The 26,937-nt window shown below is 38.1% G+C and overlaps 1 protein-coding gene across 1 annotated transcript in view; it reads left to right on the plus strand.

Annotated features, from left to right (window-relative positions):
* The first annotated feature begins 5,522 nt into the window (after positions 1-5,522).
* The window catches only part of CCDC146 (coiled-coil domain containing 146), a 176,444-nt gene continuing 155,029 nt past the window's right edge, over positions 5,523-26,937 (plus strand). The window contains exon 1 of the mRNA XM_036760464.1: positions 5,523-5,717. Within this exon, the coding sequence (XP_036616359.1) occupies positions 5,523-5,717 (195 nt within the window). The remainder of the gene's footprint in view (positions 5,718-26,937) is intronic.

The raw sequence follows: 26,937 nt of genomic DNA on the forward strand, positions 1-26,937 counted from the left end.
TGATGTCACTTTTAGGTACAATTAGAATCAATGGGCATCCCATCCTAAGTTCAAGCGATACAGAGCACATCGAACTAAACTTTTCCATGATATCAGGTGCAAGCACATAATCATAGCTAGTGAATATAACACAAATTAAGAATGAAAAAGTCATTTATGCGATCCTATCTGTGAGAGTAGAGTCCAGTTTCCAGTGGTACATGTCATATACACATAATTTCACAGTGTTACCAGTCTATACAACAAGAACTTAGTTATTTCCAATTCTATTTTATACATGTTTAGATAAATTCCATAGGCCTATGCACAATATTTACATTATCTGTAATGATAATGAAAATTAGAACCCAGGCAAATGGCAATTAAGACAGGATAATGAAGCAATTAAAAAGGTTTGAGAGACATAATTTCTGGATAATTTAGTCATTTTATTAATCAGGCCAGCATGCTATTAATAAAAAGATGGTCATTTGGCCATCGCTCTCAGACCAAAAGACAGTCCTGGTGGCAGGCTTGCAGTTTATATACCCTTCTAAAAGTAGGTGTTCAAAGAGGGGCTGAGAGTGACATCATGTTACCTTTGGACAGAGAGACTCTCTCTATACCCAGACCACTCCCAGCCTTGGGCCATCTATTCAAAGAATTTATGCCCCACCCAAGCCTCAGCAGAACACAGTAGCTCCCCTACCAGGGTGGGGTCTTAGTCCAGTCTCATTATCAGCAATGTACTTCAAGAGACTGAACTTTTAAAATCAGGACTTCAGAAAAAGGGAGGAGGAACTCTGGATCTCTCCAAATCATTGGTTATTAATAATCATTTCTCTTCATAATGTGTGGGACACTTTCACTACAGAATACTATTCATCAAGCTAGTGTCTAGGAATACTAAATTGATGACACATTTAATTTCATGGATGAAGATGTTTGTGGTTTAATAAACAAAATGCATATGAAATTTGCTGTCACATAGATCATGATTATCAAAATGTGATAGTAATTTGCTCTTTAACCAAAGAAAAAACAAACATCTTTATGACACACAAACACAGATCCATAAACACACACAGACACACACACAGACAGACACACACATATACACACACACGATATAGTGCCAGGCCTAGAGTCAGGCAGACTCATCTTTCTGAGTTCAACTAGTTGTATATTCCTAGGCAAGTCACTTAACCCTGTTTGCCTCAGTTTCCTCATCTGTAAAATGAGCTGGAGAAGGAAACAGCAAATCACTCCAGTATCTTTGCCAAGAAAACTCCAAATGGGGTCACGGTGAGTTGAACACAACTGAAACAACTGAAGAACAAAAACATGCAGGGATATTAAAACAAAACAGAGGGAGGGGAGAGAGAAAGAGAGAGAGAGAGAGAGAGAAAGAGAAAGAGAGAGAGAGAGAGAGAGAGAGATTGAGAGAGAAAGAGAGAGAGTGAGTGCAGAGCTTGTATTATTTTGTATATTATGTCCCTACTACCTTACACAGTGCCTAACCCATAATTGGTGCTAATGTTTGTTAATTGATTGCCCCATGGTGGATTATGTTCTTTCTTTCTTTTTTGGGTGGGGGGAGGGGGGAAGGCAGGGCAATTGGGGTTAAGTGACTTGCCCAAGGTCACACAGCTAGTAAATGGGTCAAGTGTCTGAGGCCGGATTTGAACTCAGGTCTCAGGTCCTCCTGACTCCAGGACTGGTGCTCTACTCACTGCACCACCTAGCTGTCCTGATTACGTCCTTTCATCTTGTTTGTTGATCTCTTGTTTTTATACAATATAGTTTCTTATTGTTTTTGAGTTGATTTTAAAGGTAGCTAGCTCGGTTTAACCAAAACCTCATACATCACCATCTTTAACAGAAGTTTGAGCCCAGTTTTGAACATGTTGAGTTTCATGTTTCATGTGTTAGCCAGGTGAAAAATAATAGCAAACAGAAACATGATAGTGGGCTGCCTTGGGAAGAGCTTGTATAGAGATAAAATTTTTAATATCAGTATAGAGGTAAAAATTGACCCATGGAGAGCTTCTAGCCAAGATGGCTACCAGAACAGAGGCAAACTGATCTGCAAACCACACCTTCTCCAGCAAAAACCTAGAAAATACACCAGTTTGAATCAAGAAATCCAAGAAGAAACTTCAGTAAGTAATTGAAAAAACTACACTAAATGCCAGCCAGAAGCCCCTGGGCATTAGGAAAGAAGGGCACCAACAAAGCCAGTGCTAGTACAGGCAAATAAGCCACCAGCCCCCCAGTGTGACCAGAGATGGGCAGGAGACACATGTAGCCTGCAGAGCTTTGAAGGCTCCCCCAAGAAAGCCACAGGGTGGTTGGAACCCCACACCCAGGACCTTGGAAGTCACCAAAAATAGCAGTGAACCGGTTAGGACACAGCAGCCGCCCTCAGACTAGGAAAGCCAGGGCTCCAATGTCGCTAGCATTTGTTCTTGAGACTTCATAGAGGACTCTGAAGATCCAGTGCTATGGATCTCAAGGATCCAGGAGGGACAAACTCCACTAGTAAGAGGTCGGCACAGGAGATGAGATGAGCTAAGTCAAGACCAAGGAAAGCCAACCACCTAACCTGAAAGCACAAAGAAATGAATTAAAAAAAAAACAAGGATCATGATAAAGAGTTATTGTAGATCCAAAGTTGCCCCAAAATCCAGCCAAGGAGGAGTATATAACACCATAACAATTATAAGCAGAGACTCAAAGGAAAAAATTGTATTTTCCACAAGGACTACATGGATACCTAGAAGAAATGTAGTGATAAAAAATGAAATAAAAAATGGAAAGGAAAGAATTGGAAGAAAAAAGAGAGAGGGAGGGAAAGAAGAGAAGGAAGGCAGGAAAGAAAGAAGAAAGGAGAGAAAGAAGGAAAGAAGGAAAGGCAAAAGAGGGAGGGAGGAAAGAAGGAAGACAAAGCATTTGTTAACCCCTTCTATGTCTCCCCTGTGCTAAGTGCTGGGAAAACAAATACAAGCAAATAAGATAATCCCTACACTCAAGGATCTTACATTTTAATGAAAACAGATTATATATTTAAGTGTATTATAAAGTATTATTTAGGAGGGGTAATAATGTGGCAAATGTTCCCCAAAAGAGAGCCATTGAAACATTTTTTAGAATGCAGAGAACAGAAGGAAGTTCAAAAGGAAGCATGGATATGTGAGTTTTGAAAGGAACATGTGGAATTTATTATATACTAAAAAGTGGTTTGAAAGGGAACCTCAACGTTTTATATAAAACCCTCTTTTGGTGTTCATCTTCATAGCTAGAAATGCTCATCTTTTTTTGCTATTTAAATTCAGAATTTTAAAAAAGTAATTGAACCATGGATGTAGATAAGATCACTGACAATATATAGAGAAGGCCAGAACTTTAGAGGGCACCTACATTTAAGTGTAGCCCGTTTAATCTCTCAGGATCCTTATCCCAATTCCAGCTCTCACCTACAAGTTGGGTTCCCAGAGTTAGGCTGACTTTATCTCCCCATCAGGGTTCTAGGGGTGTCTCTGAGGAGTTGGAGTAATTTTCTAACCACCTTTATCAGCCCTAGCCCTAATTCCATTGTGTTCCCCCGCAATGGTAGCCTTCACTGAACACCAATTAACTTTTAAAAGGGGCTTTACTAAGACAATAGGGCAAAAAGCAGAGCTATAGACATTCCTTTCAAAAGTCTGACATTCTCCACAAACATATACAATGTCCACTGAAAATGTTCTGATGCTTGCAAAGCACATGTTACAAGGAGCTAACTCACAGTACTTTGTTACTGGAAGTCATTTTTACCTACTTGTGGGATGCTTAAGAAGTTCCCCTTGGATATAATAACTGTGTCCATCTGTCTTTAGCTTATTGGAGGATGTGCCAGGACACCGATGGGAAGATGATAAATTCAAAATCCTGTAGATTGTTCAGAGTTCTCCAACTCATCCTCTAGCCAAAAGTAGGGGGAAGGAGATCTGGTCAAGTCTGGAGCCAAGGCCTGTCCTCAAAAACCCCTCCCTATGGTGGTTCCTCTTCAGGTGTGTGCTAGAAGACCACACTGGCCCTAATTTCTGGAATTTATCTCTTCTCGACTCAGCAGATGATCCTGATGTGCAACCAAAGGTCTTGGCCTACCTGAGCATGATACTTACATGACATCATTTTAGTCATTCTGATTGGAAAGCCCTTTTATCACCTAGTCCAAGGCCTATGGTTTCAACCCCATCCTTACATAAAGGATAGGAAGAAGATGAGAAGCCAGCAGAGGAGACAGAAAAAGGATGCATTGTCATCAAAGCCAGTGGAGGTTCATTAGTGCCAAATGCTGCTGAGAGGTCAAGGAAAACAAAGATGGGGGGGAAAAGGAGCCATTTATTTAGTGATCTTGGTGAGAGGTCACATGATATTTGTATTGCATTTTTTTTATTTCCTTGGACATGACTCCACAGCTAGAGGCCCTGGTGGCCAAATTTCTAGTCCTGGCCAGCCATGTTTGTTAATAGCCCCTCCTTAGTGTCACAGTTTGTTTATTGTCCAAAACACCCTTAGGCATAAAGTAATTCAAAGTAGTGATAGAAAGGGTAAAACTCATATGAATACTACTCACTCAGGGAGTCAAGAAAATCTTTTTCCTTAAATTTTTGTGTAGAGAGGAGAAGAGACAAATAGATTTGCCACAAAGCAATTTTCTAAAATTACATTAACTGGCTAAATTTTCCTTCTCTTATTTGGATATTTAAATGAAGCAGAACCAGTCTCTATTGCAATCCCTCTTTAGAGAGAAATATTCATTTAGTCAGTAAGCATTTTATGAAGTTTCTACTTAGTGCCAGGCACTATGCTAAGCACAAGGGCTCTAGGTGGCCCAGTGGCTAGAATGTTGGGCCTGAAGTGAGGAAGACTCATCTTCTGTGTAATGTGTTACCCTAGGCAAGTCATTTAACCTTGTTTACCTCAGTTTCCTCATCTGTAAAATAAGCTGGAGAAGGAAATGGCAAACCACTCCAGTGTCTTTGCCAAGAAAACCCCAAATGGGGTCACAAAGAGTAGGACAGGACTGAAACAACTAAACAACAAAAACATGCTGAGAATTAGGGATATTAGAACAAAACAAAACAAAACAAAAAAGCTCCCTCAGGGAGCTTCACTAAGTTTTTTTTCTCTTTTTAAACCATTTTTTTTCTCATCAATTTCATTTATAAATGAAAGGAGTTAGGAGGAAGCTGTGATTTCATTGACATAGGGAACTCCTAGTAAGGAAACTCTACTAAGGTAGGTTGGCACCAGTTCTGCAACATATAGATTGTCCAGGGCAGTGAGAGGGTAAGTGATTTGACCAGGGTCACATAGCCAGTATGTATCAGAGGTAGGCCTTGAACTCAGGTCTTCTTGACCCATAAGCCTGCTCTCTATTCTCTATACTACATTGCCTCTATTATAAATGAGAAGGTTTTAAAATAATGAGTATAAGAAAATGTATTCTTTTTCTTTTTTCTTTCCTTTTTTTAGAGCTGTAGAAATTGTCAAGTATGGATAAGGATAGTTCCAGTTCCAGTGATTCTGATGAAGAATCTAAAACAAAAAAGCCAAAGCACCCTAAACCATCCGTCCCTTTTTTACAAGCTCAAACAGAGTTTATGGCTGCCATCGCGCCTACAGTTAAAATTCAGGATGAACGCTTCGTTGACCTCACTACAACTCCTGCTTTTAAGTGTCTAGATGAGGTATGATTATCTTTTTACTTTATTATAGTGTGTTCAGTATTGTTATTGACTTTTTAAGATTTTTTTGTCTGTTTTTTAAACCCAGGGATCAGAGATGAGGGGTGGGAAATGATACCTCCAAACCTCTAATGGATCTAATTTACGTGGGATATTCCTTCCAATAATGCAGATCACAACCCATTCATCCCTGCCCAACTTGAAGGGCTCTTGTTTATGTCCTCATGTCAATTTGCCACCAAAGATCCATCTAATATACTATGGGCTTTCCCTGAGACCTTTTGACAACGCATGAATACCACTGGAGCACCACCATGCCCATAGCCTTAGCCCTTACTTTCTCCATGTGACTAGCCCATCTTCTTTTTTGATCGTGCATTTCTTTGAAGACATCCTTTGTACCACTTCTGTGTAGTTCCTTGTTTATAAAGCATTATAGCTTGCATCTCCTTTGCCTTTTAGGTTATCTGCAACTTCCATTTTTAAGAGATTGTAGTGTTCTATGACACAGCCATTGAATATCACCAGAAAAAATGAGCGTTAATATTTAAAGGAAAAAAAAGATGGCTCTTTGTTTCAAGAAGGAGCTTAGGGTCATTAGAGTAATTTTTCAGTTTTCTAGAAGCAATCCAGCCTATTCTCCTGCTGTTAATTCTGGGTCCAATTCAGTACATACACATGTATATACACAAACATATAGATATATTCATGCACATATACACAGTACACATGTATACTTATATACAAATGTATGTATGTTTGTATGTATGTATGTATGTACATACACACCCCAGTGGATCAGATCTATAGGTTGCCCAGTCAATTGCATATAATAGTCTGGACAATAGATATTTTTCATCCACTTAGTTTTTCCTATGTGGAAAGTATAGCTAAACTCTTTTGAGTAATTTCAAATCTTATGTGGAAGGTTTTGTAGTATTCTGGAATTCTGTGTAGTCAATACAAAGTCATTCCAAACAGAAGCATATATAGGATCTCATCATCAATATCCCTCTTCAGCCCAGGTTCTACACTCAATCTCCTTCACGACAGTGGTGACTTTTTTTTTTTGTCAGGAATGCCATCCATCTCCTTGTTTTATGTTTTGTTTGATATCGATAGTCGAAGAATTATCAAGGTTATCTCCATTGTTATATTTTTTCAGACTTGTAATTTTGACATGAATTGAAGATACTTTGCTGGGATAGAAACTTTAAGGCATTGTTTGCTCTACTGAACCATATGTTTGTTTCCCTCAGTAGTCAACAAACAGATCTCATATTCCTGGAATCTTTTGACTACTTGTATGATGGTAATAATGTGCTCTGCTATAGAATGTTGCTTATGGAAGTTTTGCCTTTCCCCTTTGGACAACCCTTCTCAAGGATGCCTTGATGTGTTGTATATGTAGGTCTCATAAAAAATGCATGTATCTGGGAATATGGGTTGATAGTTTAGAAGCCTATTTAAAACTTCCTATTTGTTTCAATTGAAGATATTAATAATGTTTCTCTGTTTAAAAGCCCTTTCCAGACATGTCCCCACCTCTCCTTAGAAAGTTGGGTCAAGAACAAAAAGCTTTTCTTAAGGAAATCGATTAAGAGTTCAAAGTAAACTTTAAGGTTTCCTGTGAAGTTATGTTTTTCTTGTTCTCACCTATGAGTCCTTCACTTTGAGGTCACCAAGTATCAAAAAATGTGTGCATTTAATCTGGAAGGTCTTATCAAGTTCTTCATATAATTTTGCTGTCTCTTCATCCTTGGCAACAGATTTTGTAAGCTGCAATTTTTTCCCCATGATGGTCCTTTTGCAAATACATGAATACTGCAGCATGAGATGACAAAGTATGCCTCTGTCATCCATTGAAAAATCATATCTGCTAATTGCTTTACTTTCCTTTCCAAGGAAAACCTGTGATCCATCCTGGTTTTAGCTGAAATGTCATTTTTTGTTCTGATTTTGCTGATAGTGAGAATGTCAAGACTGATACATTTTAGTTCCTTTATCCATTCATTGGTAAGTAGAGAAGACTCTTACATTTGAGTACCAACAAGTAAGTTAATTGACAGATGGTCTAACATTTGTGCGGTTAATACCTTTTGTTCCCTTTTGTTCCACTCTGCCGCTGTCATCATAGAATGAGAAGGTGTTAGCACAGGTCTGAGGGCAATTTTGTCATTTCCCTTGTTTCAAGCGTTGCAAAAGTCAAAGAAATGCTCACCAAGAGGCCAGTCCACAGGTGATGAGCTTCTCTGTATTGAATTCTCCTGGTCCTTGGAAAACTGACACAATCTGTGGTTGGAACCACCTTCAGTGTGTTTCCCACGTGCGAGGACCTGCCAGAGCTTACACTTTTCAGTCATAGCCTCTGAGAACCCAGGGTCCCCTCTACGCCATGATCAGGCACTGAAATAGTTTTGTGGAAGTGGCTAGAGCATTATCAAAAATAATTTATTAGGCATATGCGATATGTGCCAGGTACCATGCTATATCCTAGCAAATTAAACCAACCTGGTACCCTTTCTGCTCTTAATAAGTTTACAATGGGCAACAGTAATGCAGTGAGACATACTGAAAGGATAGAGAGGGGGGCAGCTAGGTGGTGCAGCGAGTAGAGCACCGGCCTTGGAGTCAGGAGGACCCGAGTTCAAATGTGACCTCAAACACTTGACACAGTTATTAGCTGTGTGACCTTGGGTAAGTCACTTAACCCTAATTGCCCTGCCTTCCTCCCTCCAAGGAAAAATTAAAAATGTAGAGAGGAATGAATAAACTTTAGAAAAAATGTTTATCTTAGAGGGAATGAGACAACTCATTCTTTGTATTTGTATCCCCAGTGCCTAGTACATATGGAAGATGCTTTAAAAATGTTTGTTATGTATTGTGTACATATTTTCTATAGCACAATTTAAAATATAGCATACTTTGTTTAAAATATATCATATCATATTAATATAGCAATGTAGCACACTTTGTATATAAATACTTTGTAGTATTTATATACCACTTTAAGGTTTGCAAAGCAGTTTAAAATATTACTTCATTTTACAATACACATATTTAATAAATATTTATTGATTATTATTTTTTCCTCCTGGACTTGCAATTTCTTTGAGGTGGGAAATTCTGCTATAAAAACTTCCTCCAGTGAGGTGGAAGACAATTTATCTTTCACTTTATAAAATATTGTTCGTTTTCTGGAGCACAAAGAAGTTAAGTGACTTGTGATAAGCACACAGCCTTTACATGGCAGCAGCAGGATGTAAACCTAGATTAGCCAGTTCCATTTGAGCAGCACACCTTTCTTCCTTCCTTTCTTTCCTTGCTTTGCCTTGCCTTTCCCTTTCCCTTTCCCTTTTCCTCTCCTCTCCTCTCCTCTGCCCTCCTCTTTTCTCTTCTCCTCTCCTCTCCTTTCTTCTCCTTTCCCCCTTCTCGCCTTTCTTCTTTCCCACCTTCCCTCCCTCCCTCCTTCCCTCCTTTCCTCCTCGCTCTCTGTCCACACAGGGAATCATACCCTTACCCAGAGATGCTCTGCCCAAAGAAGTATAAATTTTGATTGCTGAAACCTCACAAGATATCTTGGCGTTTATAGCCTAGATTTCTTTTCAAGGACCCATGACTTAAACCCAAATCACTGGAATTCTCATTGATTGGCCAACAACAGGTCCCAGCTCAAACCTTATTTGACCATTATTTGGGCTCTAATGGCTCAGAGTGAATGTAAATAGCAGTTGTTTCTGTTTTGGCCAGAAACCCTGAGGGTCTTCCCCTCCCAGATTGATTTTTTTTTTGACTAGGTAAAAGAGGTCATTCTTTGCCTCATTTCTTCTTACCTAGCCTTAATCACTGACTGGGCATTGCCTCAGACAAACTGATACCTGGGAAAGAACTTAGCTTAAAAAGGCCAAGGTCTTCTACTACATCTGGGGCCATTTCTAGTCATCCTGATCTATATCTTGCCACTGGACCCAGATGGCTCCAGTGGTGAAAGTGAGGCTGGTAACTTTGCATAGTCCTGCCTCACTTAAATCCAATTTGCTTGCAAGTCATGACATCACCTTCCCAATGCCATGGTCCTCTTCAAGAATGAAGGACAAACAACATGGTTCTAGAGGCAAAATCTAAATGCGAGCCAATTTGAATGTATGACAAGAAATTAAAAGAGTTCATGACCAAAGGACTATTAAACTGTGATTTATAAAGCTTTGATCCAGCAATACCACCACTAGGTCTATATCCCAAAGAAATCATTAAAAAGGGAAAAGACTCGCATGTACAAAAATATTTATAGCAGTTCTTTTTGTGGTGATGAAACAGTGGAAATTGAGAGGATGCCCATCAATTAGGGAGTGGCTGAACAAGTTGTGGTACATGAATGTAATGAAACACTATTGTTCTGTAAGAAAGGACGAGCAGGCAGATTTCAGAAAAACCTGGAAATACTTACATGAACTGATGCTGAATGAAGTGAGCAGAAGCCAGAGAACCTTGTACACAGTAATATGGTGTGATGACCAACTTTGATAGACTTAGCTCTTCTCAGCAGTACGAGGGTCTGAGACAATTCTAAAAGACTCATGGTGGAAAATGCTAGGCATGCAGAGAAAGAACTATGGAGTCTGAATGGAGATTGAAGCATACTGTTTCTCTTTTTTTGTTGTTTTTTCTTTCTTGTGTTTTTTCCCCTTTTGTTCTGATTCTTCCTTCACAACTTGACTAATGTGGAAATATGTCTAATATTATTGTACATATATAGCCTATATCAGATTGCTTACCATCTTGGGGAGGGAGAAAAAAGTTTGAAGCTCAAAATCTTATAAACATGAATGTTGAAAACTATCTTTACATGTAATTAGAAAAATAAAATACTATTAAGTGGAAAAAAATAAAAATAAATTTTAAAAAAGATTCTACCAAAAAAAAAGCAATTAAAAGAGTTCTAAGAAAAGGAGGTGGTCAATTGCAGTGACCTTTACTGCTGTCCATTTGGTCCCAGGACCCCTTTAAACTCTTAAAAATTGAAGACTACATAGAAAGCTCTGGTTTATGTGGGTTAGGGCTGTTGAATTTACTGAATTAGACATTAAAACATCTTGGTATTATTATAAAATATTTTTGACCTCAGATATTCCCTGAAAGGGTCTTTTTTGATACTCCCAGTGGTCCTCAGACTACACTTTGAGAATCACTGCTCTTGAGAAATCCTTCCAAGATATCAGAAAAGCTTTAATGATTACTCTTTCCAACTGGTTTTTCAGCTAGTTCCAAATCTACCCACCTGTATTTTCATCTAGCCCTGTTTTTACCAGGATTGTACCCCTGTCAAAAGGGAAATGAGATTAGTGTGGCATGGTTTGTTCTTAATGAAGTGATCTTGTGTCTTTTGGTCATCTTTTCCTTTTCTAAATTCTCATTAATCATTGCTTTAATGAAATAATTTTAGATTTTTCCAGGAATTCAGTGTAAGCTCTTCTACTTAAATCACCTATTGTGGCTCAGCAATCACATGCACCATTTCTTTCAGCATCCTGGCTCCTAGATCGCCTGAGTCTACTGAGCTGAACTTGCCAAGGGCAGCTACTCCCTGCTTGTCATTTTTGTTTTATCCTTTCCAATCCAAGGATTGTTCTTGGCAGAATAAACAGAAGCAAAATAAAAGTTCAGGATTTCTGCCAACAATTACCATTATCTTATACTCCCCAAACTATATTCTTGTCTCTTCTTTAATCTTTCTTTTTCCCCAGCCAAGGAGAACGCCCCAGACATCCCCCCCAAAGCCTTTCTTAGTATTCCTTGCTTGTCTCAACTTACTCTTTGAATAAGTTATGTCATCTGTCACATGTTTGGGTTTTCATGTTCATCATCCATAGTTTGCTCTTGTTTATCATCATCTGAAGGCATCCTTTTAAAAATCTAAGTTGATCAGTTAATTCCATGTACATTCATGTTGGTCTTTTTAGAAAAGTCTTATTCCTCAGAATTGTTCCTTTTTTGTGTCTTTAGAGTTTAATTTTTGAGAACTTCCTATACTTCCTGGGTGGACTTCCCTCACAGAATTTTGTTCACAGTAACATGCTTATCCTTTCTTTGAACCATTTGAAATCTGTTCTCCAAAAGTACTCAGCTTTTCTACCTCCCCTTCTCTCTACAACATATTCTAAAATAGAACAGTAATTTGCCCCTTAAGTTTCTATCATTTCTCCTTCAATAATCAGATCTTCCTTGTTAGTGAGAATTAGGTCTTATTCTGGACCTCATCAATTCTTTCTTTGAAGGAAGAAATTATTATTATTAAAGAAAACAAATAGTTTATTAGGTTTTTTGATTTTGGTACAGAGAGAACTTGAACAAATATCCTCTATTGCTATTACCATGTCTCCATTTTTGAGCTATTTACCAAGCTCTTCTTTGATTTCCTTTTTATGTCCAGGTGTACTATAGCATTGCCTAATAACACTACTGCTTCTGTTTCTGTATCTACCATGCTATCCTTCTTCTGGTTCCTGAATTTCCTAACATCATATGTTATTTAGGTAATATATAATACTATGCTACTCATGCTTTTAACTATCCTATTCCCTTTGAATAAAGTACAACTTCTCAGAGCTATATTTCAGTCATAAATCTTATCCTACCAGGTCTCAGAGATGAGGTCTATAATGTTCAGTTTTCCTCTAAGCATTAAGAATCTCTAGTTTGGGGGGGCAGAGCCAAGATGGCAGCTGGAAAGCAGGGACTTGCATGAGCTCCCCCCACCAGGTCCCTCCAAAAACTTAAAAAAAGGCTCTGAACAAATTCTAAAACTGCAGAACCCACGAAATAGCAGAGGGAAGCAGGGCTCTAGCCCAGGACAGCCTGGATGGTTGCTGGGTGAGGTCTATCGGCAAATGGAGCTGGGAGCAGAGGGGAACGGAGCATGGCGTGGGCGGCGGCAGGACCAACCAGACCAGGAGCTGGGAAGAATAGGCCCTAGCACCCTGAATCAGTGAGCTGTGGCAGTTACTACTCACAAACACCAAAGACAACAGAGAAGGTTAGTGGGAAAAGCTGCAGGGACAGAGTGAAAGGAGTTCGTGGTTTGGCCACCACCCAGGGCAGCGGAGGTGGTGCAGCTACAGAACTATAGCTGCAGTTGCTTCTGGCCCCAGGCCCACATGGTGGGAGGAATTAAGTGGCAGATCAGATTAGGAGTGCAGAGCCTGTTTAAGATCTGAGTCAGGTCAAGGTTGGTGGTTCTTGGGGGAGGAAGAGTGCTGGTGTGGCAGAGCTGGCTATATAGAAATAGCTCTGAAATCAACAGCACATCCCCTCAAGCTTGGAACAAAGTACTCTTTGCTCTTCAAGCAGTCATACCCCGACAAAAAACTCAAGGGTCAAGTAACTTGGCTGGGAACATGGGCAGGCAGCGAAAACATACTCAGACTCAGTCTCAGACTTTGGAATCTTTCTTTGCTGACAAAGAAGACGAAAACATAGAGCCTGAAAAAGTCAACATAGTCAAAGAGCCTACACCAAAAGACTCCAAGAAAAACATGAAATGGCCTCAGGCCATGGAAGAGCTCAAAAAGGATTTGGAAAAGCAAGTTAGAGAAGTAGAGGAAAAATTGGGACGAGAAATGAGAATGATGCGAGAAAACCATGAAAAACAAGTCAATGACTTGCTAAAGGAGACCCAAAAAATACTGAAAAAAATATTGAAGAAAATTATACCTTAAAAAAAAGACTAACTCAAATGGCAAAAGAGCTCCAAAAAGCCAATGAGGAGAAGAATGCCTTGAAAGGCAGAATTACCCAAATGGAAAAGGAGGTCCAAAAGACCACTGAAGAAAATATGGCCTTAAAAAGAAGATTGGAGCAAGTAGAAGCTAGTGACTTTATGAGAAATCAAAATACTATAAAACAGAACCAAAGGAATGAAAAAGTGGAAGACAATGTGAAATATCTCATTGGAAAAACCACTGACCTGGAAAATAGATCCAAGATAGATAATTTAAAAATTAGTGGACTACCTGAAAGCCATGATCAAAAAAAGCCTAGATGTCATCTTTCAAGAAATTGTCAATGAGAACTGCTCTGATATTCTAGAGCCAGAGGGTAAAATAGAAATTGAAAGAATCCACAGATCACCTCCTCAAATAGATCCCAAAAAGAAAACTCCTAGGAATATTGTTGCCAAATTCCAGAGCTCCCAGATCAAGGAGAAAATACTGCAAGCAGCCAGAAAGAAACAATTTGAGTATTGTAGAAACACAATCAGAATAATACAACATCTAGCAGCTTCTACATTAAGGGATTACATTACATTACATTATGTTAAGGCTTGGAATATGATATTCTGGAGGTCAATGGAGCTAGGATTAAAACCAAGAATCACCTTCCCAGCAAAACTGAGTATCATGGTCCAAGGCAAAATATAGACTTTCAATAAAATAGAGGACTTTCAAGCTTTCTCAGTGAAAAGACGAGAACTGAATAGAAAATATGACTTTCAAACACAGGAATCAAGAGAAGCATGAAAAGGTAAACAAGAAAGAGAAATCACAAAGGATTTACTAAAGTTGAACTGTTTTGTTTACATTCCTACATGGAAAGATGTTGGTTATGATTCATGAGACCTCAGTATTAGAGAAGCTGAAGGGAATATGCATATGTGTGTGTGTGTGTGTGTGTGTGTGTGTGTGCGTGTGTGTGTGTGTGTGTATGTATAGACAGAGGGCACAGGGTGAGTTGAATACGAAGGGATGATATCTAAAAAAATAAAATCAAATTAAGGGATGAGAGAGGAATATATTGAGAGAGGGAGAAAGGGAGAGATAGAATGGGCTAAATTATCTCGCATAAAAATGGCAAGAAAAAGCAGTTCTGTAAGAAGGGAAGAGTGGGCAGGTGAGGGGGAATGAGTGAATCTTGCCCTCATCATATTTGACTTGAGGAAGGAATACCATACACACTCAATTGGGTATTTTACCCCACAGGAAAGAAAGAGGAAGGAGATTAAAAAAGGGGGGAAGATAGAAGGGAGGGCAGATAGGGGGAGGAGGTAATCAAAAACAAACATTTTTGAATAGGGACAGGGTCAAGGGAGAAAATTCAATAAAGGGGGATATGTTAGGAAGGAGCAAAATATAGTTAGTACGCATGTGGCCTATGTTGAATCGCTTGACTTCTTAGGGAGGGTGGGTGGGGAGTGAAGAGGGAAGAGAATTTGGAACTCAAAATTTTAAAAACAGGTGTTCAAAAACAAAAAAAAAGTTTTTGCATGCAACTAGGAAATAAGATACATAGGCAATGGGGCGTAGAAATTTATCTTGCCCTACAAGAGAGGAAGGGAAAAGGGGATGGGAGGGAATGGGGTGACAGAAGGGAGGGCTGACTGGGGAACAGGGCAATCAGAATATATGCCATCTTGGAGTGGGGGGGAGGGTAGAAATGGGGAGAAAATTCATAATTCAAACTCTTGTGAAAATCAATGCTGAAAACTAAATATATTAAATAAATTAAATAAATAAATTTTAAAATAAAATAAAATAAAGAATCTCTAATTTGCCTCTCTTGTTACCTGTACATAGTGCATTTGTATGTAGACATCTAGATAAATATCTACATATCTACATCTACATAAATATCTAGATAAATATCAAGATATATAGGTATATTGGCAGATAGATATCTGCGGCCATTAATTTTACTCTTTGCTCTTGTCTTGGATTTTTTCCTGAATTTCTGATCATCTTTGTAATTATCACTCCTCCTACATCATAGCCACTCTGTCTGGCACTTAACTTGGTAGAAATACATAGGCAATTTCCTTCCTGCCCTTTATTTTTAAGGCCCAGTTCAGTTTATAAACTTTTTTTGTTAGATTTCTAGGACCTGAGGTAAACTATTTCTTACTACCTCTTGTTAGACACTCCCCATCACTGCCCAAGAGGCTGTCATCCTGTATCTTAAGCCATAGTTCAGAAATTCAAATCTCATTGCCAGATACCATCTTCTTAATCAGCTTTCTTCCTCCCCAAGTATCTACTACCTCCTGAAGCCATTTTCCTTAATTGCCAGGAATGATTAAAAACCTCTATTAGTCCCCTCAAGTGTTTCAGTTTCTTGCCCAGGATTTCATAATCCTTAACAAAGCTTTTAGTTTCCTTCTATTCCCCAGTAGTATGTGATAATCAACAGTCTTGGGATGTTCTTTAGCAAGGTCCTGGATACATACCCAGGAAAGATATTACCTATTTAAGTGGGAAGTCCTACATTTTGTTTCAAGGTACACAAGTTTACAAGTGTAGAATTTGGGAGGTATGGCTAGACATCAGTACATGTGAGAAAGATTTGTAGGGTCTGCTGTATTGCAACAGCTAAAAATGGGTCAACATTGTAATGTCAACAAGGAAAAACAAAAACAAAACCCAGTGTATTATTAGGCTACATTACAAGAATGATTTTGAGAAGGTAGGAAATGGTTAATCCTCCTGCCCTCTGCCCTATAGTCTAATCTGGACCATTGTGTTCAGTTCTGAGCTCCATATTTTAGGGAGAACAAGTGGTATCATGGCCATAGATGCTGATCAGATAGGGACCAGTCAGGAGATAATGCCCTACAAGGGTCAATTGAAGCAACAAGGCCTACATGATAGGTGTCTTTCATGTACTTTCAGATGTGTTATGTGGATGATTAGACTCATTCTTTTTTGACTCAGAAGGCAGAACTATGAATGGTAGGTGGAAATTGCAAAGCAGTAGATTTAAATCTAACATAAGGATTCTTTATTGAGGTCTTACTGGTGTGTTTTGTAGCATAATAGTACCATAACGTGGTACTTGATTGCTAGCTACTGTAGTGGATTCATAATTATTCTAGATTACCACCATGTTCCTTGATACTGTCCCTCTCAATGTGTCTTTGAAGTTTTTTTCCCTTAATGTAATAAAATGCTTGTTGACTGAACTAAATGAATGACTGCCCTAGATAACTGCTCCCTGTCTCCAGAATATACCTTGTGAATTCCTGTCCCTGTACATTTGATCATGCAAAAATAATGTCTTCCACTATTCTTCCTTCCTGTCCAATCCCCACATATTCTGCAGGCCCAGCCATAGCCCCATCTTCTCTGAGAAGCCTTTTGACCCTCCTCAACCACAGCCATCTCTTACTTCTCTGAACTACAGCATTTATTTTCATTATTCGTTTGGCTCTTCTCATACACTATTTCATATTGTTATCTTTTAATGTCTATAAACTTTGTCTCTAGAAGAACAAAATTACATATTCCTTGAATGCAGGGATTATGTACTATCATTATCCTTCTCAGCCAATCAATCAATGTAAGCCAGTCACTGTGCTAGGCATTGGATATACAAAGACCGTGCTGTCAAGGAGCTTACTTTCTTTTGGAGATGGAGGTGGAAAGAGAACAACATGTAAAAATATTGGAGGAGGGGAAAAATTGTAGCTGAAGGCATCAATAAAGACCTTCAGACGGGAGGAAGTGGCACTTGAGCTGAGTTTTGAAGGAAGATAAGGATTCTGAGAGTCAAAGGTCAGGAGAGGGAGTGCATTCCAGGCAAGGGAGAACAGTCTTCGCAAAGTGGAAATGGAATGACGTTTGTGAGGATCATCAAGTGAGCCCATTTACCTGAACTATAAAATGCAGGAAAGGAAATAACAAATGATGAGCCAGGAAAGGTAATTTGGAGCCATATTATGAAAGTCTTTAAATGACAAAGAGAAGAGTTTGTATTTGAGGTCATAGGAAGCCACTGGATTTTTTGAGCAGGGGAGTAGCATGATCTGACCTATATTTTAGGAATATCATTTTAGCAGTTGTGTGGAGAATGGTTTAGAGAGGTGAGAAACTTGAGACAGGGTATCTATCTCATTACAATGCTTTCAACATATTAGTTACTTTATATTTAGTATATTAGTTACTTTAAACATATTTATCTTTACTATTTGTTATTTCCTTGAGGTTAGATCAAGGCTCAAAATATACTTAAATATTTTTGGTTTTGCTTTTCAAAAAGTTTGACTTGGTTACTAATATGTAGTTTAATGCTTCTCTTATTCCAATTTAGGTTTACCTTGGGTCCCAAGGATTTTTCTGCCAAACCCTTCAGAGTGAATTTTAGTTGATAACATATGATGGAATTTTTGTATAATTGTTCAAACATTAAAACAAGCATTCTTTCATTCTGTACCTCAAAACACTTTCATACGTCATCTTACTTTTTCAATAATCTTATGAGGTAGGATAGGGTAGGATAAATATAATTATGCCCATTTTACAAATATGGAACCCGAAGTAGAGAAATATTGAGTGGGTTGTTTAAGATCACAGAGCCAGGTCAGGATTCCCAGCCCAGTGTACTGGACCTTCTTCAAATCCGATCTTATAAACTTCTATTCTCAGGATTATAAAAAAATTAACATTTTATAGTATACTTCAGATTCCATATCCATTTAGGATTTTTTTTAATTCCAAATGATATTTTACACAGTTTGTGGTTTTTGTTTATATATTATATGACTCTGGTTATTTTCAAAAGCACATGCATTAAAATAAAGTTTAAAAATCTAACAAACTTTTTAAAAAAGTATACAAGTTATAGCAGCAGAATGACATGCACAATTTTGCAAGGCTCTCTTTAGTTGTCAAGATCATCTAAACAGTACCAGAGTTTATTAAGGTAAAAATTAAATCCCATTTGCTGTAAATACTTTTCAGGCTATGACTAAGTCCATATTTCATGAATTTTGGTAAGCATGCATTTTGGAATAAGGAATAAAAAGAAACAACCATTTTATGTGAAAAATAAAAGGTTTTGTTTGTTTTGGTATCTGGATATATAATTCCACCATGTAGGGAATGCAGTTGCTTATCTATGTTGGTGATGGTGATTATAACATATATGTATATATGTATGTATGTATATATATGTATATATATACATATATACATGTATATAATATTCCTCTGTTTGGGACATCACCATGGAGATTTGCTGAGGCAAGAATGCCGGGCAGTGCATATCACCCTGGGTTACCCAAATTCTGGGGGCATTTCCCTGGAGGAGGAGGAGGAAGAGGAGGAGAAGGAGGAGGAGGAGGAGGAAGAAGAGGAGGAGGAGGAGGGGAGAGAGAGAGAGAGAGAGAGAGAGAGAGAGAGAGAGAGAGAGAGAGATGCATACATACATACATATGCCCACATATATAAATATATCTATACAAAATTCATCCTCTATATGTAAACTTTAGCCAAGGGACAAAATCTGGTATTTGCCTCATTTTTATTTGGCTTGGAAGTAACTACAGTAAAAATCTCTGTTCTCTTTAAACTAGAATTAGGTTAACATAGAGGAGATCATCCAATGCAAGGATTTTCTTGGGGCAAATGGGGAGGGGAAACACTAGGAGAAGGATTACTTTAACAGTTACTTTCTAACTACATTTAGCTTCTTACGTGTCTAATGTTATTTTTATAATATGTGCAGTTTTTCTTGGACCTTAACAATATCTGAAACGTTCTGCTTTCTACTTGTGTCAAATTTGGGGAAAATATTTTGTTAAAAAATAAAATATTCCTAGAGGAAAACATCTAGGGAAACTCAGTGTAACTGAAGTAGTCAGAGGTGAATTTAACTTTATATTTTTACCCAATATCATTCTAAGTGCTGATAGTTTTCTACCTGGGAGACTGGCTCTATCTGTAGACTGTCAGGAGACCTTCAGGTCCCTTTTCTATAAACCGCAGACCTCCCTTTCCCTGATGCAGTTGAGGGGCAGAATATACAGAGGCCTCCTGCTTGGCCTGCCCCTCCTTTGCTGCAGGGGACACCCTCAGAGACTCCAGCTGCAGAAATGCCCCTCACACTAAAGTTCTAATCTAGAACTCTGATGCTAAATTAATCTCCAAGCTTCTCTCTCAGCTAGAAAGTTCAGACATTCTACTCTTCTGATTCTTGTGTTTCAGGACTGTAGTTAATCTATTTAAAATTCTCTCATTTCTAGTCAACTCCTTCCCTCCCTGGTCTCCATCCTCCAACCCTTTTACTACAATCTTACATTTTTCTGGATAATAGAGCCTCTGTCACAAAGTTGTTGAGAGGTTCAAATTAGATTACACGTGCTTTGCAAAACTTCAAGTGCCAACGTCCTTGTCTGTTAAGTTAGAAACATATATCATTTTATCAGTAGGTATGAAATTAAGAAGATGCATTTCTATCTGCCTTGTAGGAGAACCATGGGACCTTTCCATATGACTTGAGGCTCTTCCTTATTAGAATGTGAATGCCTTAAGGTGATGTCTTGCTTTTCTGTTTGCACCTGAAATGCTTTATGTATGTTTTTTTCTTTCACTTACTAGACATGGTAGTATGCAAGGGTTAACCTATTTTCAAAAAAGAAAGATTTTTATTTTATGTGTGAGATTATGAGTTTTTTCCATTCACATGAGAATATTTTCCATTTGCTTACTAACTGCTTTGTGCTTGGGTAAAACTTTGTTCATTTGTGAATTATTCTGCATTGGTGACCATGGTAGTAAAATGCTGTTTGGAGATTATATAAATGCTTTTCAAGTTCTATCAGAGTTAAAATAAATTCTGGCCTAGTTACAGGAAGAAAATAACATTTTCAAACAATGGGTAATGGAGAGCCATTAAAATGCTAGGTGTTATGAACATTCTCTTAACCAACAAAAACTTACATAATTGTTTTGGAAAAAAGAGCTTATATCTTCAACCACTGAAATGAAATTGCCAATTAATGGAGTGCTTTTTCCTTTCTTTATTTGGTCATTAAGGAAGTTGATGTGAAGTTGAATGATACTGATTTTACCACAAGGGCTTTTTATCTATCTAGAAATAATCCTTTTTAATGTGAAATGTGCTGAAAATTGCAGTAGAAAGAGGTTGAGAACTTGATGCTATAAGGCATTACTAGGCTTATAAGGTGTACAAGCACACACGTCACCTTGTTTAAAGGACAGCTGACGACCCCTGACTGTGGCCCTTGTTAATTGGGCTATCCTATGAGTGAATGGCCTTCTGGAACTCAAGATACTGGACTCTAGTTTCACAAGCCACCCTTTTGTTATGCTCAGTAAAAGAGAATGAGACATTGCCCTTAGTCCCCTTTGCTGTTCTTTTCCCTGTTCAGAAAACAGAGCAGCATCATGCGATAGAGACTGCCTGCATTTCTGGGATGGGAGAGAATGCCTGTGTATTCACACCACCTCTTCCTTACAGGATCTGGTAATGGTTGCCTTAGAATAGGGAAGGGAATACAGGGGAATGGCTAGAGACCTTGGAGCCAGGAAGACTTCAGGTCAAGTCCTACCTGTGGTACATATTGGCTAAGTGACTCTGGACAAGTCATTCTCTAGGCAAGTTGTTAAAACTATAAATTGCTGAGAAGGTGCTGACCTACCTGGGTAGAGAGTATGTGCCTTGCACATAATAACTGTATAATAAATACCTGTTGACTGACTGATTGACTGATAGTTTGGGGGAAATCAGAATGTTCTGCTTCATCCTTCTGCACTGTCCTTGCTGGTCCTCTAGTACTATTTTTTTAAAAAGACATTTTTCTACTTTTATCCTGATGTTTTTGCTTTGTTTTTGAAAAGTATGTTACTATAATTGGCACTTCCTTAAGAGTGATTTTTTAAAAATCGAAACTTGGAGATTTTTTCTTTGTCTTTACAATTCTGTAATTTTATAATTATATGCTTTAATGAATCAGTGTGAGCATTTCTCCTCCTGGTGTCCTGCACTTTCTCTTAAAGAATGCTTCCTGAGCTTGTCTACCCTAGAAAATTTTGGTAATTAGGTCTTCTAATGCAATATTTGCCTTTTTTTTCCTCCATTGGTATCTTCTGGTATCCAAATTAACCAAGTACATTTATTCTTATTTCTTCAACTTCTAGATCCATTAATTTGTTTTGCATATTTACTATTATTATTATTGCTATTTTTATTACTATTAGTTATTATTAGTTACTAGGTTTTTTCAGTTTTGTAACTTTCTGGATTTATTTTTCAATTTTACTTTTCTAATCTATTAATACTTTCTTGACTTCATTTATTTTGTAATTGTTAATATTATTGATGTTTTGGGCCTATGTATGTAATTTTGCAGTTTCCCTAATTGTTCTTTCATCTATTCTAATGCAATTTTTAAAATCTGCTTTATAGTCATCCTTCACTTAATTTTATATTTATTATCCAACTTAACTTTTCCTTTGGTACTTCTTCCATCTTTTCTACTAACACTTCATCTAAAATTTATGGGGGGAAAATGTCCCTTAGGTCTATTATGTTACAGAAATTCTTGAGTTTCCATTTTTTGTTATTCTTTTTTATTAAGACTGTGGGAGTGGCACTATTTCTTGCACAAAGTGATGTATTTATTTGTATTCACAAAGCTAATTGTGGTTTTTTTTAAAGCATCAGTATTTAGATGCCCATGTGCCCTTGATCTATTCCAAAGGCACAGCATTTGTACTTGATCACACTCCTTTCCATCTCTTCTAGCAGGTTGTTTCCACAATCATTCCCTCCCCCATATTTTCAATCCCTCCCTATTTGTTGGTTTCTTACTTGCTGCCTATAACCATTCCCAGGGCTTTGCCATCCTCAAAACCTATGCACCTCATCCTACCATCCCTTAAGTTATTGCCCTATATCCCTCTTCTCTCTCTTCCCCCAAGAAGCCAGACTTCTAGGGGGAAAAAACCCGTCTATATTCATTGCCTCCACTTACTTTGCTCTCACTTAACTCTTTGAAATCTAATTTCTGACAATATCACTCACATGAAACTTCCCTCTCCAAAATTACCAGTGATTGTTTAATTACCAAATTCAATGATCTTTTGTTGGTCCTAATTTTTCTTTTTTTCCTTTTTTTATCCATAATAGTAATGTTGTGAAAGAAAACATAGACAAAAAAATCAAGTGAAAAAATGTGTATTCATACACCATCAGTTCTTTCTCTTGGGATGGATAGCATTTTTCATACTAAGTCCTTCAGAGTTGTCATGGATCGTCATATTGCTGAGAATTGCTAAGTCATTCATAGCTGATCATCTTATAATACAGCTGTTACTTTGTACCCAGTATGTTTTACTTTGCATCAACCCATATAAGTCTTTCTAGGTTTTTCTGAGACCATCCTGCTCACTATTTCTTATAGTAAAATAGTATTTCATCATAATTACATACTACAACTTATTCAGCCATTCCCCAATTGATGTGTATCCCCTCAATTTCTAATTCTTTACCCCCAGAAAAGAGCTGCTATAAATATTTTTGTACATACCAGTCCTTTTCCTTTTAGTTTTTTTTTTATCTCTTTTGGGATGCAGACCTAGTAGTGGTATTGCTACGTCAAAGGGGATGCGTGGTCTTATAGCCCTTTGGACATAGTTCCAAATTGCTCTATAGAATGGTTTATTCAATTCACAACTCCGACAACAGTACATTAATATCTCATTTTTCCCACATCCCCTCCAACATTTGTCAATTACCTTTTCTGTCCTATTATCTAATCGAATAGTTATGAGGTAGTACCTCAGAATTGTTTTAATTTGTATTTCTCCACTCAACAGTGAGTTAGAATATTTTTTTTTCATATGGCTACAGATATCTTTAATTAATTCAACTGAAAACTGATTATATCTTTTAATTATTTATCAGTTGAGGAATGGCTCTTATTTTTCTAATTTTGATACAGTTTGCTATACATTAGGGAAATGAGGACTTTATCAGCGAAACTTGCTTCATTTTTTTCATAGCTACTATTGCTAACTATATTTCCCTCTATCCTATTCCCCCTATCACTGTTTATTCTATTCTCTTTCTCACCCTGTCCCTCCTCAAAAGTGTTTTGCTTCTAATTGCCCCTTCCCCCATCTTCCCTCCCTTCGATCACCACCCCCCTTCTCTTATCCCCTTCCCCCTTCTATTTTCCTGTAGGGTAAGATAGATTTCTGTATGCCATTGCCTGTGTATCTTGTTTCTGAGTTACATGTAAAAATAATTTTTAACACTCATTTTTAAAACATTGAGTTCCAAATTCTCTTCCTTTTCCCCTCCCCACCCACCCTCATTGAGAAGGCAAGCAATTTGATATAGGTTGTACATGTACTGTCCGGCAAAACACTTCCATAATAGTCATGTTGTGAAAGACCAACTATATTTCCCTCCATCCTATCCCATCCCCTCATTTATTCTGTTCTTTTCTTTCACCCAGTCTCACCTCAAAAGTGTTTGCTTCTGACTACCCCCTTCCCCAATCTGTTCTCTCTTCTATCAACACTCTCCTCTCTTATCCCCTTTCCCTCCCTGATATCCTGTAGGGGAAGATAGATTTCCATACCCAATTGAGTGTATATGTTAATCCTGTCTTAAGCCAATTCCAATGAGAGTAAGGTTCACTCATTCCCTTTCACCTCCCTCCTCTTCCCCTCCACTATAAAAGCTTTTTCTCATCTCTTTTATGGCAGATAATTTACTGCATTCTACCTCTCCCTTTCTCCTTCTCCCAGTACATTCCTCTCTCTCACCCCGTAATTTTATTTTTTAGATATCATCCCTTCATATTCAACTCATCCTGTGTACCTCTGTCTATGCATATATATGTGTATATATATATATGTATACATATATATGTATATATATATATGTATACATATATATGTATATATTCTTTCTAACTACCCTAATAATGAAAAAGGTCTTATGAGTTACAAATATCATCTTTCCATGTAGGAATGTAAACAATTTGACTTTAATAAGTCCCTTATGATTTCTCTTTCCTGTTTACCTTTAAATGCTTCTCCTGAGTCATGTATTTGAAAGTCAATTTTTCTATTTATTTCTGGTCTTTTCTTAAGACTGTATTAAATTCCTCTATGTCATTGAATGTCATTTTTTCCCCTCATGGATTACACTCAGGTTTGTGGGGTAGGTGATTCTTGGTTGTAATACTAGTTCTTGTGCCCTCCAGAATATTATGTCCCAATCCCCCCAATTCCTTAATGCAGAAGCTGCTAAATCTTGTATTATCCTGATTGTGTTTCCACAATACTTGAATTCTTTCTTTCTGGTTGTTTGCAATATTTTCTCTTTGATCTGGGAACTCTGGAATTTGACTATAGTATTCCTGGGAGTTTTCATTTTGGGATCTCTTTCAGAAGGTGATCGGTAGATTCTTTCAATTTCTATTTTACCCTCTGGTTCTAGAATATCAGGTGAGTTTTCCTTGATAATTTCTAGAAAGATGATGTCTAGGCTCTTTTTTTGATCATGGCTTTCAGGTAGTCCAATAATTTTTAAGTTCTCTCTCTTGGATCTCTTTTCCAGGTCAGTTGTTTTTCCAGTGAGATATTTCATATTGTCTTCTATTTTTTTCATTCTTTTTGTATTGTTTTATAGTTTCTTGATTTCTCACAGAGTCATTAGCTTCATTCTAGTTTTATGGAATTATTTTCTTCAGTGAACTTTTGGACTTCCTTTTCCATTCGGCCAATTCTCCTTTTCAAGGCATTCTTCTCTTCATTGGCTTTTTGAACCTCTTTTTCCATTTGGACTAGTCTAGTTTTTTAAGGTGTTATTTTCTTCAGAATTTTTTGGGTCTTCTTTACCAAGCTGTTGACTCATTTTTCATTACTTTCTTGCATCAATCTCATTTCGCTTTCCAGTTTTTCCTCTACTTCTCTTCCTTGATTTTCAGAATCCTTTTTGAGCTTTTCCCTGGCCTGAGACCAATTCGTACTTATCTTGGAGGCTCTGGATGGAGGAGATTTAACTTTGTTGTCTTTTTCTGAGTGTATGTTTTTATCTTCTTTGTAACCAAAGTAATTTTCTATAGTCAAGAGTTTTTTCCTATTGTTTGCTAATTTTCCCAGCCAGTTACTTGACTTTTTAATTCTTTGTTAAGGTAGGGCTCTGCTTCCAGTGTGGAAGGCATACTGTCCTAAGCTTCAGGGGTTTTGTGCAGCTGTTTTCAGTGATACTTCTAGGATCATGTAAGTTTTCAGTCCTTCCAAGGCAGTATGATCTAAGGAGAGGTGTTTACTCTTCTCCTGGCCTGTGCTCTGGTCTGTGAATGATCACAAGCATTCTTTTCTGCCTTGAAATGATGAGGAGGGTTCCCTCTTCATTGCTGCCAGAAGCTCTGCTCTGCCAGTGCTCCTCCTTGCCCCAGGACTGCTCCCCAGGACTGCAACCCATTTCCAAGTATGGGCAACACAACAGAGACCTGCCTCAGTCCCAGCAAAGAGACCCCTGTAATCTCCTTCTGACCAATTATTTGATCCCCTTACTGTCTGTGGGCTGAAAGCTCCAGAAGCAGCCACTGCCACTGCCACTGCCACCACTGCTGGTGATTCAGTCACTCCTAAGGCCTGCTCCTGGTTTGCTGGGGCCAGGGCTGTACTGAGCTCCTCACTCAGATCTAACAGACCTTTCCTACTGATATTCTAAGTTGTCTTTGACTGGAAATTTCTTTCACTCTGTCTTTTTGTGGGTTATGTTGCACTAGAATTTATTTAGAGTAATTTTTACAGGTATTTGGAGGGGTTTGGGGGAGAGCTCAGACAAGTCCCTGTCTCTACTCTGCCATCTTGGCTTCATACACTCCCTAAGTTTTTTTGATCTCTCTGTAGCAGTTGACACTGCTGATTCTCTTCTCTTGGAAAGTGTCTCCTCTTTTCTTGGGGAGACTCTTCTTTCTTGGTTTGCGTTTCTGACTGGCCATTTCTCAGATTCCTTTGCTGGATCATAAACATAATCTATGCCCCATCCCATAACTATTGGTGCACCTAAAGATTCTATCTTGCATTCTCTTCTCTTTCTATACTCCTTCCCTGTCATCTCACCAGCTCCCATGGATTCAGTTGATCTCTCTGTAGATGATTCCCAGATCTGAATCTCTAGCCCTAGTCTGTCTCTGGAGCTCCAGCCTACATTTCAAACTGCCTCTTGGACATTTTAAACTGTATGCCCCACATACACATCTGAAATTGAACATATCCTAAAATGTCCCTTCTCTTCTCCCTCCCCCCACTCATTCCTCCCACCAGTTTCTTCTGTTGAAGGTACTGCCACTATCCTCCCTCCAGTTGCTCAGACTCACCCTCAGATTCATCTTGACTCTTTACTATCCCTCATCATCCCCTTTATGCAAAGTGTTTAAAACAGAATTTATTCTCTTTCCCCCTAA

The sequence above is a fragment of the Trichosurus vulpecula genome, chromosome 5, assembly GCF_011100635.1.
Source record: "Trichosurus vulpecula isolate mTriVul1 chromosome 5, mTriVul1.pri, whole genome shotgun sequence".
Classification (NCBI taxonomy): Eukaryota; Metazoa; Chordata; class Mammalia; order Diprotodontia; family Phalangeridae; genus Trichosurus; species Trichosurus vulpecula.